This window comes from Dermacentor andersoni, chromosome 11 (assembly GCF_023375885.2).
Source record: "Dermacentor andersoni chromosome 11, qqDerAnde1_hic_scaffold, whole genome shotgun sequence".
NCBI lineage: Eukaryota > Metazoa > Arthropoda > Arachnida > Ixodida > Ixodidae > Dermacentor > Dermacentor andersoni.
The window spans coordinates 72,653,207-72,680,306 of NC_092824.1; the positions used below are offsets into that span (position 1 = coordinate 72,653,207).

At 46.1% G+C, this 27,100-nt stretch overlaps 1 protein-coding gene across 1 annotated transcript in view; it reads right to left on the reverse strand.

Moving 5' to 3' along the window:
- The window catches only part of LOC126518290 (solute carrier family 2, facilitated glucose transporter member 8-like), a 74,713-nt gene extending 64,428 nt beyond the window's left edge, over positions 1 to 10,285 (reverse strand). The window contains exons 1-3 of the mRNA XM_072285210.1: positions 10,023 to 10,285; positions 6,275 to 6,533; positions 1,431 to 1,652 (exon numbers count right to left, since the gene is read on the reverse strand). Of these exons, the coding sequence (XP_072141311.1) occupies positions 1,431 to 1,652; positions 6,275 to 6,533; positions 10,023 to 10,225 (684 nt within the window). The 5' untranslated portion in view covers positions 10,226 to 10,285. The remainder of the gene's footprint in view (positions 1 to 1,430; positions 1,653 to 6,274; positions 6,534 to 10,022) is intronic.
- Between the last annotated feature and the right edge of the window lie 16,815 nt (positions 10,286 to 27,100).

The window sequence follows — 27,100 nt, forward strand, 5'->3', positions numbered from 1 at the left end:
GCTTTATCATTAGATATTGTAATGAGAGGAATATGCTTCTCTATCCGCCCAGACAGTTTGTGTTTGAAAAGCAAGCAGTTATCTTCAGTAGATTGTTGGTTTCTTAGTGAAAAAAATGCTTAATTGAAACGTGTGGTAACTCGCGTTAATTTCAGCATATTTTGCTTTACTATTATCTCGAGTCCTTTTACATGTTATACCTGCGAACAAGGAACTAGGATACCAAACTGCAATGTCTTATGATCGCTAAATCCATCAAGATACACAACCGGCCCTGTAGTTTCAGGAGCAGCGGTTATAACTAAATCTAGTCTGTTAGAACCATGGGTCTTCTGGCTATTCACTTCAAAAAGGTAGAAATATAGAGTTAGGTTAATGAGTTCGGTTGCAGCAGGACTAGATGAAGATAAGTTAGCCCAGTCTGCTCTAGGGAGACTGAAATTACCAAACAAGTAGATATCACTCGGCGAACAATAGTCAACAGTGGGAGAAATGCTCGACCGGAGATAATGAATGAAAGAAATCCCACAGTCGGTGTCGGTAACACACTTCAATAAGTAAATTCGAAGACCTAGTCTTGCATGCAGTCCACAATAATTCGAGAATAGAGTTGGAGGCGATAGCGATGGATGGTAACGTGCTTTTAATAGCAAGAAGTGGCACACAGCTTTGCTGGTCATTCTCCTCCATATCTATAGAATGGAATGGCTCATGATTGTTTTTCTATTCCTTTTCTGGCCACAAAAACTGCCCATGTTTTGTTCCCACAGCCCGATCAATACGTCAGCTTCTTCGTCCGTCCTATTGTTTCGTTTGTTGGGACTTAGGCCTTTTTTTTTACCCCGTGGAGTACACAAACAAACGCGCTGACAAGAGCTGCACGTGAACATCCTGCGCACGACAAAAGACCACTGTGCAAGAAATGCATGCTATCCCCACGTGACTTTTGTATGCTTCACAGGTTGCCAACCTTTAGCGCAGCATCACCAGCTGAACCAAGCCTTCTGTTCTCAAAGGTTTCTTACAATAAATCAAAATGCATCTCCACGTAAAAGTACCGCTTGCTGTTGAAAGTTATGCATAGATGTTTTCTTACAGATTTAAACGTTTCAAACGCTTTCGTTATACTTAGAAATGCGTACCCTCGACGCCGTAGCTTCGCATAGCTACAGCGTCGAGAGCACGCATTTTTCAGTCGAATGAGTCCTTGCAAACGCATTGAATAATAATTCCATTAAGGCGAATGGGATTAGATTTGTCCGTATGGCATCGCGCCAGTGACAATGGCACGGGTATTACTTGTTTTTGTTGCACTCCGTTTTATCAAGTGAACCCCTCAAACTTATCTTAAATGTGTTTCGCGCTAAAATAACATACCAAAAAAAAATACTCGTTTAAACCACGTGTTCCTGCCTATGGAACACACCTACCTTTCCGCTGGAACCGCGCAACTTCCAGAGAACCTCTAGGACGTCCAGCCTGCGGCCACTGATCATGAGCCAGCGCGGAGATTCGACCGAGTACTGGTTCAGAGCAGCCAGCAGGACGGCGCCTGCCAAACAGGCTACAGCGAGCAACTGCCACTCCAAGAAGCGTCCCAGCGTGTAAGAGTACAGAATACCGACGGTGATGGCAAGCTGGAGCAGGCCACCCTGGGAAGCGATATGTAGCTTATAGGGAGAAAGAGCTCGGAAATGCAACTGCAACGAAAAATTTTGGACTGCGTAGAAAGCCTAGTTTAACACAGCGCAGATACGAGTCAGCCTCCGTGAAAGAAGCTCATGTTTGAAATATGAGCGAAAGCGGCAAGAAACGTTCGCACAAATGGCCGCTTTCGATACCTAAACAAAGAAAGAAACAATCAAACAAAGGAAAAAAAAATGCTCTCAATACCGTTCGCCGCAAGTGAGGCGTAACCTTGGACGCGTGGCTCATCGGCATGACCTCCGAGATAAGGCGGCGCCCGCCGTGGCCGGTGGCAGGCTACAACATCTCGGAGGCGCCGTACTGGGAGTGACGTCATAGCGACAACTACCAGGTGCATGCGTTGTCTGTTTATGTGCTCCTTAGAGACTGGTAAAAAGAACGTCGCGAGGTACTTAGTTTGCGCTACATCCGTCCACGTCCTGTCCTTCCTTATATCGTGTTTGTAAAACTGAGCGCAATATAACCATGTACTTAATCGTGTTTTGCGGGCGTTCTTTAACGCTTGGAAAAAAGAAAGATACCTTACGTAGCAGGTATTCAGCGACAAGAAGTTCGGTAAGGAATTTTTCATGATGGCCTACAAATTTCTCATTGCCAAGTTTTCTCTGATTTTAATTTTGACAAGTTAATTAGGAATAACTAATTACATGTTAAGAATATCCAAGCAATAGTCTGACTTCCTCCAAACGATGGCAAACGTTACCTTGCCTCTGTACAGGTACGTAGCACTCGCACTTCTTTTGTAAATGTTAGGATACGTTGCTTGGGGCATCCTGTATAAGTACAACAGAGAATCCGGTGTCATGGGGACACAATCATCCGACTACTCCCCCATCACGCATTCAAAAAGGGGCTCAACATGATCTAACAGTGGATACCGGGTCACTGCGGAATTTCGAGAAATGCCAGTGTGCATGACGCTGCCCGATCGGCTCACGGCGGTGCCCATTTTATACCAATACCACTGTCTAGAACAGATGCAGCCACAAGGCTTCGCTCCTTCGCATGCGAGCTTACGTATGCTGTCTCCTGTACAATCTGTCTCCACAGATTTTATTCACGTCTACAACTCTGTCTTCCGCGAGGGTTACCACGAGCGGAAGCAACACTTCTGTGCCGCCTGTGGCTTCGCGTGGCAATTCACGAACGCCTATTACTTGCGCATTCGAATGGCCGAGAGCTCTGCTTGCGACAACTGTGGCTGCGAAGAGACGATCAAGCACCTTCTCTGTGACTCTCCCCGCTACAATATGGCAAATGCTCGCGACTACAGCGCTCGAAAAACTGGACGATCACCCCTTTTCACAGAGGAAGAAATTGTAGGACACTGGTTCAGGCGGGTTTCGGGACTCAAGGTCTTGAGAGTAATACTCAAGTTCTTCGGGGCTTGTGAACTGTGCGACAAAAAAAAAGTTCTAGGGCGTAGCATAACGTCATTGTGCGAATTTTTCTCGCCTTAATTTTTGTCTTTCACCATTTATTCCCTTTACCACCCAGTATATGGTAGCCAGCAGCTACTTCCGCTGGCTAACCTCCCTGTCTTTCCTTCCCTTTTGTTTCTCTCTCTCTCTCTCCCCACGTCACGGCTAGTCTGCAGCACGCATCTGGCGTATGGGCAGGCGTGCGCTCCGTACCGGCCGTGGCCGTATGCGTTCGAACACTGACGTGGATCGGGCAATGCATTGCTTATCAGGTTCGAGAAAGCCCAGAGTTGCATCTACGAAGCCTGGGTCAACAGCCCGGTCACCCACCAGAGCTTCGCCAATAGACACATGGTCCTTTACACAGACCGCTCCTCGATTTTATCCTGGACGCAGGTCTTTACAGTTTCATTTAAGTGTGCCGCACGAATTACATTGCGCAATAAGAAAAAAAAAACATACAGTCTCAGCAACACATTAAACAGCCGCACATCTGCTGTTGAGAAAATCGTCCCGTTTTCGTCGTAGCCCAAGCTGCTGGCGCCGGTCGACCTCGTAGGAAGCTGAAACCGGCGCAACGCCATTTGGCCAGCCCCCGGTACACACACCGGAACACTGGACACAAGAACGCGCGCACATTCTCTCCAAAGCGCAATCTTTTCCATTTTGTGATACTCGCGCCAATGCGGAGCAATAAACAAAATGACTATATTCAGCCTATATGCTAAGGGAAACGTGATAGTAGCCGGCAAGCGTGGTAATCGGTGGTAGCCGCCATGGTAATTAGAACGCGCATGCGTACAGAGTAACTCAAATAATTGTATGTTACGGCAGGATATGACGTGTCCCACAGAGCTGAAGGTCTCTGCGTTTTTAGCGCCCCAACGTTTAAAAGCTTGAATGCCAGGTCGCGGTGAACGGAGGAGGACATATATTTTTTTGATGACGACTCTATCGCTCAAGGCTGCTGTTTTCGCCATTGACGTTGCCACGTGTGGTCTCTGAACGCTAGCGATCGTACGAGGCCGGCAGATGGTTTTCTGTCGAGCGTCATCAATTTATAACGGCTGTCAATGTAAGCGTCGGTGGGATTCATTTTTCAAATTTTAGATAGGTCGCGACGAATGTGCACAGAGGCCCTTAATTCAGAACGTACGTTTCATAAATGGAGTTTGAGGAGCCTCTTAGCTATCCGTAAATGTTTACATAAACTGCTTTTACAATTTTGAGGACGCGTGGATTCAGCTATATTCATCTAAAAAGAGGTCCAATCTTTCGACCTTAACTTGTCCGGAAACAATAATAATCATCACTCTTGCGTGCCTTTCCTTTCTTTAATACTACGCGCTTGGGGCTCTACGAACAGCAAGCACGCTCTTAGCGTTGCGTAGAATTCTTAACAGGAAAGTAGTGGGAGCAGAGTTTTCAAGAAAGGAAGCGTTATTCAGACAGATGGCGGTTATTGTTTGGGGACAAGAAATACAGCGAGGAGAGTAAGCCTTCTTTTTTGCATAGTGCAAGTATACAGATTCCTTAGTATTCAACGACTTTAGCTTTCTTTCGCCTAGTTGCCGTCTCTACCAAGGCTAATACTTATTTATACAGCCTATTGAGCGTCTATGGACGTTTCACTATGAAGTTGATAGAATGAGCCCGCAAAATGATGGCCACCTACTGACCACGGCAGACTTACTGCACAGGCACGCTTAGAAGTTTATGCACTAAAATAGACCACAGTAGAACAGACTACCTTACTAATAAGTCTGTAGGAGGGAATATTATTACATGAGGGCTCTACAGACACGCTGTAGATATAAATTTATTGGAAAAAGGTAAAGTTGGGTATCCAGACGTGTAACTTCTGCAAACAAAACCAACAATAGTCGAGACAAAGCATAGTGCCATAATTACAGAAAATTTATACTGAGATTCTATAGGTGTTTGATTACGCAACGAAATATAAAATGCCTCTTATCATCCAGGTATTTTTTTTTACATACAAGCATGCATCATACTGTCCCAAATACTGAACTATGCTTCCAGGTAGGGGGTGAGAAATATTGTTCGGGATAAAAATTACACGTGTTCGACACACTGATACAGATACCAGTGGTTAATTCATGGAAAGGGTATTCAACATATTTATTCTTATGTGTATATTAAAAAATAAACATGCTTTTACTGTAACACCGTTCTACACATTTCCGACTTTTGTGGAGCATCGGTCTGCCGAGGTAAGTGAAAATTATGTGAAAGTATTTTCAGCTTGTAGTTGAAATATCAGGGAAGATTAAGGCTTTGTTCTGTGTCAACGCCGCTAAGCGCTATGATTCACATGCCAAGGAAAGCTGTCTGCGGCGCCTCGACTGAGCCCGAAGTGCCACGTTCGTAGCTAGACGGCTGAGGCAGCAAATGGTGCGGACAAGCTAAACAATGAAAAACGCACCCGTTGCGAGGGTTTTTCGTGAAGTATACTGAACGGCACGATGTCTACAATAACCCTGAAATCAGACGCCTTGTTTTCATCGATCGTCGGGTTGCAAATTGGAGGCCAGTGAACCGACAGGGGTAAGCGACCACGTGGCTTTTCAGTTTGAGGAATCGCCTCGAGAAAGAGACTTAGACAGCTCATTAAGACCAGCTCTTGCAGAAAAACGGTGTACTGCAGGCAATCATTTTTATACAAGACACACTTAACGAAAGTCTTATTGGGAGCCAACGCAATTATTCCTCAACATCAACTGGATTACTTGGAAACGGGCACGATGCACCCGTGCCAAATCACGGTGTTATGACAACTAATCAACAAAATGTTTTCTCTTGTAGTGCGCAATGCTGAATTTCGTTTTATGGTTCTAAGCAATAAACTCGGCACTGATTCCGCAATTGGGACGTGTTCACTAAAATGGAACGCCAATATTTAGCAGGAATCTTGTGTTTAGCTTCAGCGCTGGCGTCCTAAAAAATCTGTAGGGAAATGCGTTGACATTCACGTCGACATGAAAGAGCAATTCATATTTTTCCAAGTGACGATAAATTGTAACTGACAGCACGACTATGACATTGCCCCACCTAGATCTCTGAACTTCACAGATGAGTCCCACCCGTAGCTCATCTGTGAGGCTACGCTGTGCCCCATCGAATACCATAGATCCTCGCTGAGCAGGCAAGGAAACCTCGGCGATGTAGGCGGGTACGCAAAGGGACACCATTCCCGTGGCGATGCCCGTCACGAAGCGGCCAAACAAGACGGTGACGATGAAGGCGTTGGCGAAGATGATGACGTATCCCGCCACGTAAACCACGGCGCTGAGAAGCAGGGTGAACCGGCGTCCCATTGCTTGACTGACGAGTGCGCCAAGTACAGTGCCGAGAACAGCGCCGATCGGCAGCAGGAAGATGAACCTGTTGTCCCCCACGGCACGTTGAGCGAACGTACACCCATGAACAGAAAAGTAAAACAGATGCCCGTTGAAACAAGTCTTAAACGAAACTCTTTTACAGAGGTTTCAAATAAACTGTATGTGGACACAAACACGTCATGCACTATTTTAGAACTGCTCACGTTCTTGACCCGTTGAGACAGTGTTGTGTCGTTTGGTCTCGTGATTATCCGCACGTGATTGCTCGCCTTCTGGGCTGCCTTTCTCGGCACAGCGAACATACGGGGCCACCCTGCCCGACAGCAAGACGCGGAGACTCCGTCGCACGATCCACGCGATACGCGTGACCCACGCGACTTCGGATTACACTGTATCTGGGGTCGGCCCACTTTATTTGGTCAAAAACCAACCAGCAGGCTCTACGAACCACGGGAAGGAAGGGAAAAACGGCATTGTTTAATAAAGTAGTAGTAGCAATTGTAGTAGTAGTAGTAATTGGAGCTGCAATTGGAGCAAGCAGGAATGGAGAGAATGTAAAATGAAATATCCTGGTCTATTAGCTTTGTGAATTCCACAGTACACTGTGGCGAGTAGATCTTCTAGCTCTACTATACAAACAGGCAACATCCAAGGCTTGCGATCGCCCTAAAATGTGGACCAAAAATATTTTTGTTGCTTTATTCAGCTTCGTTATCGTTGAAATTTTTCAGTCAGCAATTGAAATATTCATGTTGCATGATACAAGTGCATTTGGGCTCTTCCTAAATGTTTTAACTTGGCAAGCACAGCGCATGTACAGTAGAAACCGATGAGGGCGGAATAATTTTGTCCACTGAAAATTTCATTTCATCAACTTGCCTGCATCTTCAGGATCATGAAAAGCATATGGCTGCAGAACCGTTTACGAATTTTTTGTTCTTCAAGCAATTTTTCTCAATTGTACAGAAAGTGCACTCAATGTTACAACACTCTACAGGAACACTATATATATATATATATATATATATATATATATATATATATATATATATATATATATATTATTGGGGCAAGAGTTCTGGTGTTGATAATGAGTGCACTTGCAAATGAGCCAAAAAAGCGTCCATGGCGTAATGGTTTCTATGTCGGGCCTCTGTGCTAGATGTTCTGTGTTGGAATCCTCCCAGCAGGTTCATTTATTAATGTTTACTTAATTATTCATGAAATAGCACTTTGTTGAAAATGACCAATTTACAAAGTCTAAGAGGCGCTTAAAGCCAGAAAGGCGAAGTTTAGGCAAATCGAGGTACTTTCCATAATTGCCATGCTGACTGAACCACCCTGATTGCAGCCTCCGTAGACATTAGCGCCAGGGTTCCTTCTAGTATTTATTTTAAGAAACTATGTATGGGTGGTTTCTTAGCTTACCTCTCGGTACGCAGGTGTCAGCACGTGTCATTGTACTGATTTGCTTTGCTTTCTCATATAGGGTGCGAGAGTTTTGAGGCACGGACATTGAAAACGTATGGGAAGGTAGACATATAAAGTTCTGCTGCAAAACATTCTTAAAAGCAACGAAAAAAGTTAACCCGCTGAAACAAACACTTTAGACATAGTGTTGAAACTTGCAGCACATGACTATCAAGAGCGTTCCTGAATGTGTGTGATACGTTTTATATAATGTTAGTTTCATGATATGGTTTTGTTGTTTATGCACTAAGTTGGGGGAACAATAGCGTGAAAATCCCCTCAAGTGGGTAGAAAACACGGTTTCTTTTTTTTTCATCAAGTAGTGATGATGTATTAATCCGTTGATACTAATTTCCAATGAATGCGCGTAGGTAAGAAAGAAACGAACATAAATGAAGGATCACGAGGGCACTGCCATCTAACGTGAAAAAAAAAGCCTGTTTCAAGAGCAAAGAGCCCTCATAATACAATATTATCTTTTTCTTTTTTGTGTGGCTGTTGCGCTGACAGGTCATGAATAAATTATTTACTGCATCCGTGTTTGTTTGGAGAAATTATTTAGGAATACTTGAAACTATGGCAGATTATTGTACTGGCTTGAACAAAGAATCAAGGAAAGAAACAGAAATCGGGAGTGAGCTTTACTCTGCGTTAGCACGCTGCATAATTTATTAACGCTCATTCCAGAATTTATTCGTTGCTCCGTTAAAGAATTCTTTCATTGCTATACGAAAGGTCTTAAACGTAATTTATAGCTTCTTTTTAATTTCCACAGGTAAACAGTTCAAGGCTGCACTGTATAAAGTGCTGCCAAGCATAAACAGCTTCAGGCAAAAACAAAACATTGTCCAACGATGTTTTCTGCTTGTGACAAATGCAACCATCTCCAGTGGAATTTATTTGACATCTCATGCTTGCCGGTACTGTTATGAAGAATGGTTTGGGCAACTGACGACTGTGTAGATAACTTATTTTTTCTCAGCTTTCCACTATTGTACCAACGTCTCACTTTTTAGTATCATTACTCATTCAGTGAGGCTTCGACTGGGGCTGTTTCGTATGACATCGTTCTGTTCACTGTGACATACTGTTCCCAGAAGGGACAGACGAACCAAAACAGACACACACATGCGCAAATTGCGCACACGTGGGCTTGTTTCAATTATTTTGCGCTTTGTGGGAACAGTGTGACTCAACAAATAGAACGGCGTCGACACTCATTATCGCCGTCCTTCCCCATCCCTCATTCCCAGTGCAGATAAGCCCGCTAGAGCTAGCGATAGAACAGGCCAATCGTTCTGCCTTTGCGTAAATAAGTTTCCACATCCATTTTGTGTTCTAGGCGATGTACTGCGCTTCATAAGCACACAGCCCTCTTGCAACACAGCTCAGTGCATATATACAAATTCTGGAATTTTCACGCGCCAAAAACCACTGATTTCAATTTGAGGCATTCCGCATTGGGGAACTACGGACTAATTTGGATCACGTGGGTTTCTTGAACGGGCGCCTGAACCGAAGTAAACGAGCGTTTTTTTTTTTTTCATTTCATTCCCATCGATATAAGCGGCCGGCGCAGCCAGGATCAAACCCGCGAGCTCGAGCTACGAAAAGCAACGCCACAGCCATCGGGCTAACGCGGCAGGCGACCCGCCGTGGTTGCTCAGTGGCTATGGTGTTGGGCTGCTGAGCACGAGGTCGCGGGATCGAATCCCGGCCACGGCGGCCGCATTTCGATGGGGGCGAAATGCGAAAACACCTGTGTACTTAGATTTAGGTGCACGTTAAAGATCCCCAGGTGGTCGAAGTTTCCGGAGTCCTCCACTACGGCGTGCCTCATAATCAGAAAGTGGTTTTGGCACGTTAAACCCCATAACTTAACGCGGCAGGCGTCTCAGCGCCTGTGAGTGTGCGAGAATCACTCGACGGTAACAAGAAGCTCGCGTTGAAAAGCGCCAGAGAGAGAGAGAGATAATTTAATTGAAAGAAGGCAGAGAGGTTGGCCTGAGCTAAGGTGCTCTAGCCTGCTACTAGAGTTCAGCTGGGTAACGCAATAGCTCACCAGGCGGAGCTAGTGGCGGAGTGCACGGTGGTGCCGTCTTTCTCAAGCGCGGCCCAGTCGCTGCTCGCTGCCGGCGAAGTGTAGCCCAGCGTCATTCCCATGCACAGAGAACCGGACCACGCACTCGCCAGAGTCAGCAGGAAAGGCCCGGAGAGATGGCGTCTGTGCGATTCACTCTGAGAGTCGCTGGCCTGGAATGGCATCTTAGCCTCTTGCTGTATTGGATCACAGTAAACTACCAGTACCCAGTACGTGGCACTGAGGAAGAAGTACGCAGTAAGAGGAGAAAAATAGCACAAGTAAGTCAAAGTATTACAGATAAATAGTAAAGATAGAATCAATACTCAACACAATAAATGAAAACGACTTGTAAATTAAAGTGCAGGCAAATAAATTTATTACGAAGGCTTTCAAGAAAAATAAAGGTAAAGAATACTTCGAGCTATGGCTCGTGCCCACTGTTGAGAATTGGCCAATGGTTGGCATAATCTGCAGTGCATTCAAAATGTCATAACTGTATTAATGAAAACCATGCGGCACTGCAGCGGCTAAGATTATGGGTTATCACACAGGAAACATCACACGCGTGAATTACGACACATGAAATCTTGCTGTGATAAAGAAATTGCATTCCTAAATGAATGGAGACCTTCCTTTACAGAAACTCAAGCCAGTAAATTAGTACGCACGCACGCACGCACCCTCTACTCCCCTCTGATAAACACAGGAACCCGGTATGTCTCAGGCATCAGCATGAGGAAGGTGTCATTCCATTGGCCGCAGTGGACGCTTGTCACGCCTGAAAAAGCCCTAAAAGAAAAAGAAAGGTGTTTATGTCGATGTGGTTCGCGTAAACTACCGAGCAATGGATCCTCCAAGAAGTGGGCCCACATCATAGGTGTTGAAGCCCTAATTCATCGACCGCTCTTTGCTACAGCGTACACAAAGCATTTCTCTTAGCGCATCAAATGCGCAGCATCCCCTCTTTGGCCCTGGGACCATGAATATGAGCATGTTCGAGGACGCTAATTACCTGCTCCTCTAGTGCACCAGATAAGCTACCTACAGATGGTGATTACAGCAAGGACTTTAAAAACTTGATCCGAACGGATCTTTATCACTCACTTAAAGGGCAAGTCCGGCGATTTTTAGATGCGAACGAATGTCGATGAAATTCGCAGGGTGCGTTCCTCTGAAGACTTCCGTCATGTCATCGAGAAAGCAGGTTTAAAAGCTGCAGAGACCTTTTACAAATGAATTTCATTTATTGCCCCAAACACCGTATCTTAGCTTGTCCTCAGTTACAGGCCACAATGTGTGTGACGTCAGGAGTGTTCCATGCAGAGCATGCCGGGATCATGCAGACGACAGCGACGAGAACGTCGAGGAGTCAAAGATCGTGATATACAGTGCATGGCGTGACAAGTTGCTGCCGCGAGAAGTTGCCTTCTCTGTAGACGGGCAAGAGATGGGAGGCAAGTGTGTTGTGTTGTTGGCTGCACGAACTTCAGCCCTCGCCATCTGTACACACACTTTGAGTCGATGCTGATCGCGTTCAGCCGAGTTTAAGCCTATACGTCACAGTCGCGTAGTTCACGCGCCTACTGTGGGCGAAGCTGAGCGTCTGACCTGAAGCTAATTAAGTCATTAGGATGAAGGAAACTCATTCTGCAGTCCAGTTTTTACCATACGGATATGAAATAAACCATTCCTCACTTTGGTACAATTACACACACAAAAAGCGAGAAACGATGACACGGAGCAGTCTCGACATCGACCGGTACGTTGCCGTTTTCAACGAAACCTGCCAGCCGCCCTCGCCGGCACTCCCCTAAATTAAATGCGACTACGAGCCTGGTGTATTTCTACGTATTGTCATGCAGACTCGCTGTTTAGCTGCCGAGGTACAATGCTTGCCTCATATCCCAAATGGGCAGCAAGCGTAGGCCAGCCCCTATGATATAGCAGCGTAAACAGCCGCCTCGTTCAGCTGCCGACGTTATCAATACTAGCATCAGCGTTTTTGCGACGAACCAACGCTTTCTCTAATTGAACGATTATACGCGCAATGTCCTCATCTGTGTCTACTTTATGGAACATATTTTGTGCATGAAAAGAATACGAAGAATGATATGTACGCAGCATAACAATGCTCATGTAATGCGGTCTCCCACTTCATATTGTCGAAGGTGTGTCCTCGTTCCCATCAACGCGATTCAGAATGATGCAACGTGCTTACATGCAAGTAATGTGCCTGTTTTGATATGTTCTTACAGTAACTGATGTCACCGATGAGCGGATAGCCTTTGATATGAAACGAACGAGGAGTGGTTGAGGTAGCTGCCGATGTAAACAAATGTGCCGGTCGGTGCTTTTGACTGTCAGCGGTGTTCTTGCGGGAAACAATTGCGGAAACTCGTGCTCTACATCGTACATTGAGCATGCCAAGCGCTTCCCTTAGACGGGGTAAAACACCTAAAATAGCAAGCAGCCCGTATAAAATCAGTGATTGGTGTTACCCTTGGTCTTCATGTTGCAGCAGGATATGTAGCGCACGAGCGCTGGCTCTCGTGGTGGTGGGTCGAATGCGAACGGCGATTCCTGGCTATTCATCCGAATCATAACTGTTATTATTTGACAGATCCGAAGAGCTGGTGTAGCTGAGCGTCTAGTCTTAGCTGGTTTCGTTGGCTCAGCGGGCGAGGCTGGCATGCCTTGCGTGCCTTCCCCACTTGGGACACTCTTGACACCACACGAAGAAATTCGCTCGGGTGCTTAGCAGGTTTCGGTTTTGTTTTTGCGCTTCTTTGTTTATATAAGATTATTCTCGAATTCGCTGAACAATTTTACTACCAGGCGCGTGACATCATCATCATTTTACTATCAGGCGCGTGACGATCTCTGGAACCTAAACATACCATTACCTATACACAGTGAAAAATATCCGTAGTTGCCCTTTAAATGTTGATTTCACGGCCATTGAAAGCAGCACAACGGTAAACATTGAACGAGCTTTGACAATTTTATGAGAACACATGCGTGCATGGCTACGTTTTAAGCATGAAAGGCTTGTAGCTCTCGTTTTCGGCGACCTTCAACCAAAAGCCAGAGCCGTTACGCGGGAACTTGGATGAAAACATCCGGACAAGCTGCGAGAGCAGAACGAGATTCCCCCATCCTTCGTACAGGGCCGGATTGCATACGCTAGTTGCTCCCAAACAAGTAAACAAAATTTTGCTTCCGAGTTCTTCCTAATTGTTTGTTCATAACATCGCTCAAGCTGTAACTTCTAGCACGATGAAGTTTTATTCGTATTTTGCAATACGCGACGTTCAAAATGGCAGATGCAGCATACCATACATTTCAATTTTGGGAAATGTAATTTGCTGCTCCGCTACAGCGCTCGCCGCGCAGCTGTGTGGCATGGCGCCGGAAGTGTCTGATGCGCTACTCTGCGTTCAAGGAGGAATTAAAAAGTTAGGTAAGAGCATTACACCCCGCAGCCGGCCTTCGCAAGCGAACGCTCCGTCAAGCCAGCCCTTTGCTCAGTGACGGTCCACAATCGAAACAAGCGAAGAAAGACCGTCTTTTCTGCGTTAGGCCGCATTCCCCCACATTTTGCGCCAATCAATAATGCCAGCTAGGGAAGTATTTAAATCAATTTGATCATTTGTTGAAGTGATTTCTCTAAAAAGCACACAGTCGTCCACAAACAAACCAATTTGCACATTCCAGTGTGCAAATTGGCTTGTTTGCGGACAGGGTAATTTTGTTTACCGCCGCTTGGAGACACTCGGATGATTTTTCCATTCTGCCTAATAGGGTAATTAGTGTTAACTGATGAACTCAATTATGACATTTAGATGAAAAGTTTCAACGTGAAAATTGTAGAGCAACACAAAAAACTCCCGATACAGCTTTGTTGCTCAATACGTGCTTCATAAAAAGCGTTTTTTTCCTACTGTGAAATAAGCCTGGGAATACACGCGAAATTGCCGCTCGACTGGCTGTTCGAGGCACTGAGGCACGAGGGTCAAGTTGTTAGGCTTTACAAGCAAATAAAGAAAAAGAAATGTTGGAAGACGGTTCCACCTCTAGTTGAAGTTGATTAAAGACACTCTTAGCGAGGGAGTTGGAGTGAGAGAGCGGCGGCGGAGGAGGAGGAAAAAGACTATATTTAATGCCAACAGTAAGGCCCAGTTGCGGAGTCGCTGTGCGGCGCACTTGATCGTGTCACTCCTCACTTGAGGGGAGTGGGAGGAGCGTGCGACAGCAATACTTTATGCACTATCTTCCGCATCGGCGCAGATTTAGAGACTGCACAAGCTTTGCGATAGGCCCACATTTGGACGCACGATTACCTGTTGATTATCGTAAATAAAATGCGGGGTTTGTACCATGTCAAAACTATACGATCAGATTATGAGGTGCACCGTTACGGAGGAAAAGCGTCCGTTGCCTAACGGTTACAGTATCAGGCCTCATGACAGATGCCCTCTGTTCGAATCAGGCCGTTGAGCAGTTTCCTTTATCAAATTTAAAGGAATCACAATTTCACCTTCGGGGTGAAGCAACGACTGCCATAGCCAGATGTTAGAATACTACACGATGTAAGGCTCGTAATTTTATAAGGAGCACAGAAGGCAGTAAACGTAAGCTCACTAAGTAAACACGCGTGGCGTGACGTGCCCAGACGCACGTGACCAGAAAGGACGCAATGACCGCGAGTAGCATCAGCTAGAACTGCACAGGCTCTTGTCGAGGTTGTCGCCTTGCGTCGCGTTCGCATCCCTGCACTGCGGCATGCTCGCAGCTGGCACAATGTTCGTTCACCTCGCACTTTTGAACTGCAGGGCTACAGCGTGCGGCGCACCTGCAGCAGAACGCCACTCCTGCGTCTGAACCCCGCGGTGGTCTTGGCGGGTACGCCGGCCCTCCTTGCCTTAGAGCGACACAGCGCTTCACAGGAAGGTTACCGACGATTGCCACGCTCATCTATGTTGGCTGGATGCGAGGGAATGCGGCGCTTCGCTGCACAAAGCCCGCACCCACAGGTACGCACCAAGGTGTGGGGAAAACGACGGCATCATGTAGCAGAGTCTGCATAGCTGCGTTACAATTGGTTCAATTGAGCAAAGCTGTCCAACCTGGGGCCTTTGAATACGGCTGCTTCTGTTCGCCAGTCGGTGCGATTTGAACAAGAAACACGCATAGACATATGTCGCCTCGTGGCGTTTGAATTCCGCTTTTGGCGCCACTGGTCCTGGGATGTGAACGAACGAGCGAGCTGGCGACATTCTTCGGCGTAAGCAGCCGCTCTAGAAACAGTCGTCCACTCCGAAGCATCTGGCCGGTAAGGTAGAATCGTGTCCATAGTGCATGAAGGTTCGCGTCCGTAAAGGAGAAAGAAAGGGGAGAACCCAGTGGTGCTTTGCGTGGCGGTATTGTAAGCGTAGGTGACGAAAGGTAGAATGCGATCCCAATTCGAGTGGTCAGATGAAGCATACATGGCCATCTTGTCAGCTTCGTCCATAGATGAGTTGACGCGCTTGCATAGCGAGAGCACGTCTTCAGTATAACTAGTGAAGGTCTCCTCCTGGCGTTGAACTCGACCACGCAAGCGCTGCTCAGCGCGAAGCCGGCGAACGGGGGGACGGCCGAAGACCTCTGCCAAAGTTGCCGTGAAAGCCGACCAGGTGGTAAAATCGGCTTCATGATTTCGGAACCATAGGTTTGCCACGTCAGTCAAGTAAAAGATGACATTTGTGAGCTTGGCGCGGTCTTCCCACTTATTATAGGCGCTTACACGGTCATATTCGGCGAGCCAGTCTTCCACGTCGTGGTCGTCTGTGCCGCTAAATATAGCCGGATCGCGCTGCCGCATGACGCCAGAACAGACGATGGCGGGAGGCACGGGAGCAGCAGCCTCGGATTGTCCCGGTTCATCCATTGCAACAGCTGGTGGTAGCGTTCGGCTGCGGAGTTCCAGGATGTCGAAGAGAAACCCAGCACCTCCACCAAATGCAACGGGGGTGTTCGCCTAGCAGAAGGGTAACTAGGTATAGGTTGTAGCGCTAGGCGTAAACAGGTCGGCGCTATATCGTAACAGGGAAGCAAGCACTTCTCGTCGTCTTCTCTTGCACCAGCACACCAGCACCATGCCCACTGCCCAGTGCCTTCAGTACAGTATGATTATTTTCTTTTTGTGTGTGTGTAAATATCGACGACAGCGAAGGATCGCATGGAGTGTTCAGATAACTGATATTGCAAGGAATCGCGCCAGGGGCCTCAACGCACTGGCTTGCACGTGGTAAATGCTTAAGCATGTTTTATTCCGTTTGCTTGTTTGGTTAATTCGCTATGAAAGACTGTCTTTAAAATAGAGTGGTCTAACGGTTAGAGCACCCGGCTGCTATGATCGACAGCATAGTTTCGATTCCAACGTCGCTCACTCATGATTTTTCCTTCATGTTAAGCAAGAAAATGCTTCAAATTACAAAATTATGACTCCTGCTCAAATTTGGTTGTTAACCACATGCCAGCCTTCGCCACTCGAAAATGGCCTCATAGCTTCGCTGTAAAATAAACAAATTGCTCAGCTGCAAAAAGAAATTATCGCGAAACCCATCTGACTATGACGGTCGATTAGCATTATTTAATGCGATTAGCATTCAAGCGATGAATAGACTCACCGTATTGCTGAATTCGTCTTCCTTTGGAATCTGCAGTGGTCATTGTGAGGTTTCTATTGTTTCGACTGTATGTAAACTACACTGTATCCGGGATCAGCTCACTCTGCTAAGACACGTTTCTCGGCAGGGTCGGTCACAACCAAGACGGCATGACGACAAAGGAATGACAAAGAAGCAATAACGCGAATGGGACGGCATAGTCGGTATGACGACAACTGGATGACGATTCTGAAAGGATGATAATGTCATAACGATGACAGTGAGACGACGACGGCATGAGGTCAATGGAATGACAAAAATGGCTTGAAAACGACAATGGCCTGCGAACGACATTACGGCGAGAATTAGATAATGAAGTTGGAATGACAACCATCGAATGACCCCGACGGCATCGCGATGACAGTAGGACAAGTAACCGACTACCATGACGACAAGGTGATGATGACGGCGGGACAGCAGTGGCATACTTAAAATTGAATGACAACATGTTTACAATAGAATGACTAAGAAGAAATGGCGTCGATGGAGCGAACAAGGCGGTGGGGCTAGGATGACATGACGAGGCATCATGATGACAGTAGGACAACAAGTACCCGACCACCATGACGACAAGATGACGATGACGGCGGGACAGCAGTGGCATACTTAAAATTGAATGACAACATGTTTACAATGGATTGACTAAGAAGGAATAGCGTCGATGGGGAGAACAAGGCTGTGTGGCTAGGATGACATGACGACAATATGACTAAGATGGCGTAACGGCGACGACATGGCGAGAAACAGATGACGAAGTTAGAATCATGACGTTAAGAGGAAGCTTTAGCTCGGGTGCCCCTATCTAAATACACGTAAAAGCAGAATTCGTTTTTCTCGGCAACCACTGCACCAAATTTGACAAGTCTTGCTGCCGTTAAATGAAAAACTTAAAATCTGGTGACTGTTGGTTTCAAATTTTTTAGTTCGGTCGTCAATTTTTTATTAAAAATTGACAAAAATCGAAAATTTTCAAAAAACAATGCTATCAAGTTTACAACTCCGTAAGTCATCAACCAAAATTTATATCGAAATTCTGTGAACTACATCTAATAGTACATCTAAAGCGGACAAAATTGATATGTCATACATGAATATAAAAAAAAATTAGTAATACGAAAATACAGCTTTTGCAGAACCTTAGTCAACAACGTAATAAATTCACGTAAAATATAATATGGCACATCGAATTTGTCCGCTTTGAATGATCTAATGAATGCCGTTTACTGAACCGCGATATCTGTTCTTGATACAGAGCTATGTATTTGTAAACTTTGTGCTTCTATTTTTTTCACACCGCCAAATATTTGAAAATTTTTTAAACAAAATTCAATCTTTAAATCGAAATTCCGCTTCCAACGGTCACTATAATTTAACTTTCTCTCTCAAATGCAACAAATTCCATTAAAATCGGTACAGGGGTTATCTCAGATCAGTATATGTAGAGGACAAGATAGAACCGGACCTTCTCGAGGAGCAATGGCTAAGCGCTCTGACTAGCTCGGAACTACACGACCAACTATGGGCTATCCAGCGGACCCGGGCAGCGGCGGAAAGGCTATGCCTCACCGAACATAATGCCCAGGTGGCCTGAGCCCGGGCTGGCAACCTCGCAGGTCCTTTTCCAATTAAAGGTTTTTCCGTCCGTCCGTCCGTCCGTTTTTGCGTTTTACATGTATTTGAATTTTCCGTGTCGGAGTTGGCCCCGAGCTAAAGCTTCTTCTTAAGTCCATCAGATAACATCACGAGCTTAGTGGCCCAAAACTGTAGAAAACTTAGGTCACTGGGTGGGAAAACTGTTAGAGGCCGGCACGCACACGCATAGATACCGGAAGGTGCTTCAATTACCTTGAGAAGGCTAAATGCAATAAAAACAATATGACAGCCCGTCGGCCTCATGATGGTGTTCCATTTACTTTTACTTCGTTCTTGTCATGGGGATCATTATCTGCGCAATATTATTCTGTGGTAGCTCGATAAGTCAGTCGGTTAACATCTTTAATGACTACCTCGAGACTACCTTTTTAATGACTACCTTTTAAAACACCCATTGCTAACATGGAATATGGCATAGGCACTAGGAATAGCAGGGGAGAGTTAGTAGAGTTGGCGGAACAGAATAATATGCGGACAATGAATACCTTCTTCCGCAAGCGGGATAGCCGGAAGTGGACGTGGAGGAGCCCGAACGGCGAGACTAGAAATGAAATACTCTGCGCTCATACTCTGCGCTAACCCTGGCATCATACAAGATGTGGACGTGCTCGGCAAGGTACGCTGCAGTGACCATAGCATGGTAAGAACTCGAATTAGCCTAAACTTGAGGAGGGAACGGAAGAAACTGTTACATAAGAAGCCGATCAATGAGTTAGCGGTAAGAGGGAAAATAGAGGAATTCCAGATCAAGCTACAGAACAGGTATTCGGCTTTAACACAGGAAGAGGATCTTAGTGTTGAAGCAATGACAGACAATCTTATGGGCATCATTAAAGAGTCTGCAATAGAAGTCAGTGGCAACTCCGTTAGACCGGATACCAGTAAGCTATCGCAGGAGACGAAAGATCTGATCAAGAAACGCCAATGTATGAAAGCCTCTAACCCTACAGCTAGAATAGAACTGGCAGAACTTTCGAAGTTAATCAACAAGCGTAAGGCGGTTGACATAAGGAAGTATATTATGGATAGAATTGAACGTGCTCTCAGGAACGGAGGAAGCCTAAAAGCAGTGAAGAAGAAACTAGGAATTGGCAAGAATCAGATGTATGCGTTAAGAGACAAAGCCGGCAATATCATTACTAATATGGATGAGATCGTTCAAGTGGCTGAGGAGTTCTATAGAGATTTATACAGCACCAGTGGCACCCACGACGATAATCGAAGAGAGAATAATCTAAAGGAATTCGAAATCCCACAAGTAACGCCGGAAGAAGTAAAGAACGCCTTGGGAGCTATACAAAGGGGGAAGGCAGCTGGGGAGGATCAGGTAACAGCACATTTGTTGAAGGATGGTGGGCAGATTGTTCTAGAGAAACTGGCCACCCTGTATATGCAATGCCTCATGACTTCGAACGTACCGGAATCTTGGAAAAACGCTAACATAATCCTAATCCATAAGAAAGGGGACGTCAAAGACTTGAAAAATTATAGACCGATCAGCTTACTGTGCGTTGCCTACAAAGTATTTACTAAGGTAATTGCAAATAGAATCAGGAACACCTTAGACTTCCGTAAACCAAAAAAACCAGGCAGGATTCCGTAAAAGCTACTCAACAATAGACCATATTCACACTATAAATCAGGTGATAGACAAATGTGCGTAATATATTCAACCCTTATTTATATATAGCTTTAATTGATTACGAAAAAGCGTTTGATTCAGTCGAAACTTCAGCAGTCATGGAGGCATTACAGAATCAGGGTGTCGACGAGCCATATGTAAAAATACTGAAAGATATGTATAGCGGCTCCACAGCCACCGTAGTCCTCCATAAAGAAAGAAACAAAATCCCAATAAAGAAAGGCGTCAGGCAGGGAGATACGATCTCTCCAATGCTATTCACAGCGTGTTTACAGGAGGTATTCAGAGACCTGGATTGGGAAGAATTGGGGATAAGAGTTAATGGAGAATACCTTAGTAACTTGCGATTCGCTGATGATATTGCCTTGCTTAGTAACTCAGCGGACCAACTGCAATGCATGCTCACTGACCTGGAGAGGCAAAGCCGAAGGGTGGGTCTAAAAATTATTCTGCAGAAAATTGAAGTAATGTTTAACAGTCTCGGAAGACAACAGCAGTTTACGATAGGTAGTGAAGCACTGGAAGTGGTAAGGGAATACATCTACTTAGGACAGGTAGTGACCGCGGATCCGGATCATGAGACAAATAATCAGAAAAATAAGAATGGGCTGGGGTGCATTTGGCAGGCATTCTCAGATTATGAACAGCAGGTTGCCATTATCCCTCAAGAGAAACAGCTGTGTCTTACCAGTACTCATGTACGGGGAAGAAACCCGGAGGCTTAAGAAAAGGGTTCTACTTAAATTGAGGACGACGCAACGAGCTATGGAAAGAAGAAGAAGGTGTAACGTTAAGGGATAAGAAAAGAGCAGATTGGGTGAGGGAACAAACGCGAGTTAATGAAATCTTAGTTGAAATCAAGAAAAAGAAATGGGCATGGGCTGGACATGTAATGAGGAGGGAAGATAACCGATGGTCTTTAAGGGCTACGGACAGCATTCCAAGGGAAGGGAAGCGTAGCAAGGGGCGGCAGAAAATTAGGTGGGCGGATGAGATTAAGAAGTTTGCAGGGACAGCATGGCCACAATTAGTACATGACCGGGGCAGTTGGAGAAGTATGGGAGAGACCTTTGCCCTGCAGTGGGCGTAATCAGGCTGATGATGATGATGATGATGATGATGATGATGATGATGCTAACATGTCTGTAGAAAAAAAAATTCTGCCCATTCAAGCTTCTATTATATGCTGCGTATAATGGAGGCTATAATGGAGGCTGCGTCCTTCCGATGACGATTGAAAACGCTCACACGTGGAGGTCTAACTACAACTGTGAAGCGTGAAAACACCCTTATTTCGCATTTCACTGCAGGTCACACAAATGTGAAAGCCGTGTGGCAACAATGAAACGTAGCAGTTTAGTTGGAACAGACGAAACCCGGAAAACATGCTACATGGTGCCGCTGCCAGGAAATTCTTGTTTTCCACAAGTCCCACAACCTGCTCTGGCTTATACGGCTTTGCGTTCCACGTGCGAACAAATCATGCACTTTTCTCTTTACCAGCGTACTGCAGCTCATGCAAAGGGCAGATTGTTCCTTCATGCCTTGTGTTTGACTTCGGGAATTCCAGTCTATAGGGACGTTTTGTAGGCGAACTTTTACCAGAGTAGCTGTCTTCCCAAATAGGGCAAACCCCCCAGGACAACAATAATACAACAAATAAGCTTGCAGACCTCTAACGGGGAGGGGAATCCGCCGTGGTTTCTTAGTTACTTTAGTGTTGCGCTGCTAAGCACGAGGTCATCGGATCAAACTCCGGCCCAGGTGGCCGCATTTTGATGTAGGCGATATGCAAAAACTTGCATATGTACTTATATGTGTACCTGTATTTCGGGGCACGCTAGAGAACCCCAGATGGTCAAAATTAATCTGGAGTCCCCAACTACGGCGTGCCTCATAATGAGATCGCGACTTCGGCACGTAAAATCCCATAATATACACTTAGTTTAGCCTTAATTTAACGCGGAGTATTCCGCGCACCCCACACCGGGGACCACCAAGACCCGCCGCCACTAAACACCTTAGGCATCAAAATCATGCTTGCAGAAGCCACCGCTCGCTGCTCCAGCAACGTTCGAACGAGAGGCAGTGAACTGCTTTGTACTTTTTTATCCTAAAATGCGGGAAAGGAGAGGTAAGACACCCTCTGCGGTTAGCTTCAAGAACTGCGTCGGAGACTTGAATAGGGGAGGAGAATGATCGCGAACTTCATCCGCCAAGGAGTGTGCAGAAGGAGTGTGCGTACTTACGATCGTTTGCCATGCGCACATTTCTGTGAAGGGAACACAAGCAGCTCTACCGCATGCGCTGTACAGCCGGTTACCGGAATGACAGGGAAGCGATAGTCAGCAATGACTGCTAGGTTACCGCCATCCACCTGCGGAAACAGCACAGCGGTAGCTGCCACCGCTGGTGTAGAATGTCACGGAATCTGGAAAATCGACAAGCACGCGAGTCGGCGCTGCGCCCTCACCACGCATGCCGGACTTACATTCCCGAGCGTCTTCTCTTTCCATAGTAGCGAATTCAAATGTCGAAAAGCAGGCGGGGCACCCCGAGTTTGCTTTCTGCGCCGCAAATCAAACTGCAGGGAAGTCGCTCGTTACGCCACTTGCTACATTTCTGTCGATGCGTACGGAAAATCATTTTGTTCTGCGCTGTAAGTAGTCAGTGTTTTTACTGAAATCAAACGAAATACATGGAATGAATCAATAAATCATTGAATACAGAGTTTGCAAATACAAAACTGCGGCGGCGCGCACGGTACCCAGTGGAAGCCACGCAGTATCCCCAGTATCGCTAGCGATATGAGTTCGTATCAGTGCGCGCAGCCATATCCAATGACCCACCAGGCTACGTAACTACTGAGGAATCGGCCGTGACGTAGCCTTCCGTGATACGCCGAATTTACTTATATCTAGGTGGTGTTGGCTGAGCATCGAAACGCCTGTTATTTTTTTAATATGCTTATAAAATAGACATCGGGGGCGCTATTCTGGACACGCATGGCGGCTGCACGGCCGCCATTATCCGCCATGTTTACTCTCTGATTGGCTGTTGAAAGGTCACGTGTTTTGAAATTGGTGCCGGGAAGCGGAAGTATTGCAAAATGCAATTTTGCGTATTCATCAAGATTACGAAACGTGACGTGGAGCTGCAAATTTTATGGACTAATACATTTTTTTGGTCCTTGGCAGCTATATTGCGATGTTAGCGCTTCAAAAAGAATGTGAGCGGTAGCATGCACAACCAGTGCAATGCATGTGCAATTGCGCGAATATGTGGTGGCGATCCAAGATATGCGCCATGCCAGCTTGCTGATTGGCTGAAGGAATATCTAGTGAGGAGCGTCATAGGAAGGGCTGTTTCGTAAACGTCATTTTGACGATGCGTGACGTTGCGCTGGGCCGCCATTGCTGAGATTTTCCGCCATAATTTTTGCTGCGACGAGCCGCGCGAATTATACTAATGAGCAGCCATATGCAATGACAGCCGCGAGGAATGCGTATCGCCACATTTTCCCCGCCGTTTGGCGCCACGAAAATCTTTTGTTCATAACGCGTGCTCATAGTATTTGCATAACTCTCGGGTAGTGTTGGCATTTGTGTTTGGGGCCATCATTTTTTAAAAGAACGCGTTTATACGAAATAATATTGGTTGAACATAGCAAACTTTCGGCAATGTTGTCCACTTTTCACTGCTGCATTTGTATTATAATAATGATTAAGGCCTTTTCGCACAATCAAAAGTTATGACAATGGCCTCTTTCTAATTTATAAAAGGAAATGTACGCAAGGCGGCGCCTTGAAGTTTCCTCCCGCGGTGCGAGTAACCAGCGAAATGAACAAGAGATGGCAGCGCCGGCGCTTGCGTCGCGCTAGTGGATATCTCTGGCGCGCGCAACGCTATCGGTGATACTCGGTCGTTTTTCAGCCAGCCGAGTCGGGCTGAGTCACTTGCGTTTCACGAGATAGCGATAACGTGGCCTAGAACGTGCGCGCATCACCACTGGTAGGTCGCGTATGTTGTCTGAAGCAAGAAAACAAGCGCGTTGGCGCCAACATGCGATGACTCATTCCATTTTCCGGCGACACGCATTCTAGCTATTAAAGCAGACGACGGCTTGTACGCAGCAGACGACGGAAGCGAGAAGCGTTTTTGACGGAATAATCATACGCTTTGAGATAGCTGCTTTATTTTTACTGCGGAGGAAAACTGTTTTGCTTTACCGATAACGCTACATTCAGTGCCTTCATTTCAGTTTCTTAGGCGAAATGTCAAGTTGGCGTCACGTTACGTAAGCAAAACTGGGCCACCAGCGCCAATTTGTTTGCGTCGCGCCTACGTCACGCACCCAAGAAAATGGCGGAATGTCCAGAATAGCGCCCCGGCTGTCCGTGCGTAGCAGCGATCTGTGTTTCAGCACCTAACGATGTCATGAGTGCCTTTGCGTAAGCGGGAAGAAGTCGTCGAAATGTCAAAGGAAGCTTACAGGCAGCGCAACATTGCTGCCTTGACAGGCTGCCAGTTGAAGACCGTCAACAATATAGTCCAAGCTTACCGAGATGAAGGACGCACTAAGGATGCACCGCAAAAGAGGAGAACCCGCGCCACGTCCATGTACCAACACCTACGAATTGTTGCAGCAGTCAGTTGAGTAACCATTTCAAAGTGCGAAGGACGTGCGCCGTAACCCCGACCTGGCAAATCTAAGTTACAGCATGGAACAGCGAAGGTTAAGAGTGGCGGATTGGTGGCCTATTGGATATATGTCATCTTCTCCGACAAATCTGCCTTCTCGAGCCGCTGGGACCAGCAGAAAAAGAGTGTGGCGCATAGAGAACACCCGCTTCTGCCCGCAGAACGTCAGGGAGGTGGCAGCAAGCGGACGCACGTCCGTAAACGCGTGGGCGGCTATTTTGTGTGACGGCCTCAGTTCCCTTGGAAGCTTCTCTGGGAGATTTACTAGTGCTGCGTATTGCACATTGCTGCAGCACGAGATCCCATATGCACTGAATGGTCTACGCCTGGATGGGTACCATCTATTCCAGCAGGGATTGTCTCCTGGGCATACAGCAGAGGTCGTATCACATCTTTTAGATGAACGAGGGATAATGCGCCTTGAGGGGTGCGTGAAGGGTGCGAACATGAATATAATAGAGCATGTTTGGGCACGTCTGAAGACTAATCTATCCACGCTCTCCTTGGACTTGGCAATGGCTGATGACTGTGGGAAGCTAAAGAAGAAGAGTGGAAATGTCCTCAAGGTGACACAGCCTTCGTCGAGGCTCTGTACGGGTCTCTACCAGAACAAACGGAGGCCGTCATTCAAGTCAGCGGAGCCATGTCCCGTTATTAGCCCAGCAAACGCGCAATAAAAGGGCAAGCTGATGTTGATATCATTCGGTACTTTTTTCATGGGCATTAAAAGTTTATAACCATGCATCAAACGCTCAATAAAAACTTTTTAGCCGACTGCTGCGTGCAACTCTCCGTTCACGAGAACCAGGATAAAGCAAAATAGGTAAAAGACAATACTGCTTTCTCCCGCGCGGGAACGCTATTACAGGCGCTATAGTATCAAGCTGAGATCACTGCCAGACGTGTTCCGCGCGTGTCATAGAGAGAGAGAGAGAGAGAGAGGTATTTTGCGCAGAACTATAAGCAACACATTGCCACGCTCTGCGTGCTATAACCACCTTATCCTATAACCACCTCATCGCTAGGGGCCGCTGAAACGCAATCAGCTGCCGTTGCATAGCAACGCTAGCGAGGCGGGAGGGCAAACAGTTAGTGGGAGAGTGCCCCCCTCTCCCTTCCGTTTTCGACAGCGCCATTCGCATATCCTGCCAACTCGGCTTCGAGGTTATTTGCCACGCGTTCGCGTGTTTCCGCTCATATTGCTCACGATAGCACAAATGCACTGCTATCGTTCGCACGGATAAGGGCGCAGCGTATTGATTGTGGGAGCGTTCTCCTTTCGAAGAGTCACCATTAAACTGGCAAAAAGCCAATTTTGAAAAAAAAAAAAAAAACAGTAGTACCAGCGAGACCTGTCACTCCCTACAATGTCCCATTGCTTTGCTTTACACTAGGGTGATTGCGCTTTTAGTGATTTTTACCAATGCCCGGGGCCGTTTGTTTCGTTCGCTCAAATTTCTTGAGATAAAGCCACTCCGATCCCGGCATACAATCGGAGCACAAAATCGCGTAATAACAACTAATGGCGAGCTTGTGGCCTTATCGAATTTTCTGCAGTGTAAATGATCGTAGTAGAGTGTGCAGAGTGAACTCTCATGATTGTGTTCTTATTTTGCTGATGCAAGGGGCAAGACTCCAGCACCGCCATGCGCTGCATTTATTGGTCGACATGCCCAGACAATGAAGCCTCTGTTCGTCGTAGTTAACCGTGAAGAGTATTTGTTTTTCTTTTACGCAAGCTAAAGGCGACTTGCCGCATAAATTACGTTTTTAGAGAAGAAGCATTACAGTTTTCTTTTATGTTGAATTAATTAACATACAATGTTCAACATATTCATACTGTATCATACAAACATTTCTTCCAGGAGAACATTAGCAGTGTGATGTTTAACTTGTGCTTATGCATGACTGCCTGTGTTCAAAACACGTGAAACTCACATATTGGAAGCTTCTTTTAGTAAACACGGTATGGAATATTTAATAAACCTTATTTCCTTATTTATGTACTCGCAAGCCCTAATTTTGCATTACCGCAGCTGAGTACAAATAATTTGGAGATTGGCAATATGTTTTGAAACACTTCGTCCACCTCTTGTGGCCAGCAGAATACTTCGATAAACAGTGGTTTGTTTTATAAGGCTCCTATTGATACTGCACTTTCTACTCCTGATACCGCATTTCCTTTCTTTAACGCTGCGAGCCCGGTACTTCCCAGTAACGAACGGAATGTGTGTTATCAGCATGACATAGCATTCCCGACAGGAAAGTAGCGGGCGCAGCGTTTTCAAGAAAGGAAACGCAAAAGGCAGATGACGATTACTGTTGTGTGGCAGATATACACCCAAAAGGGT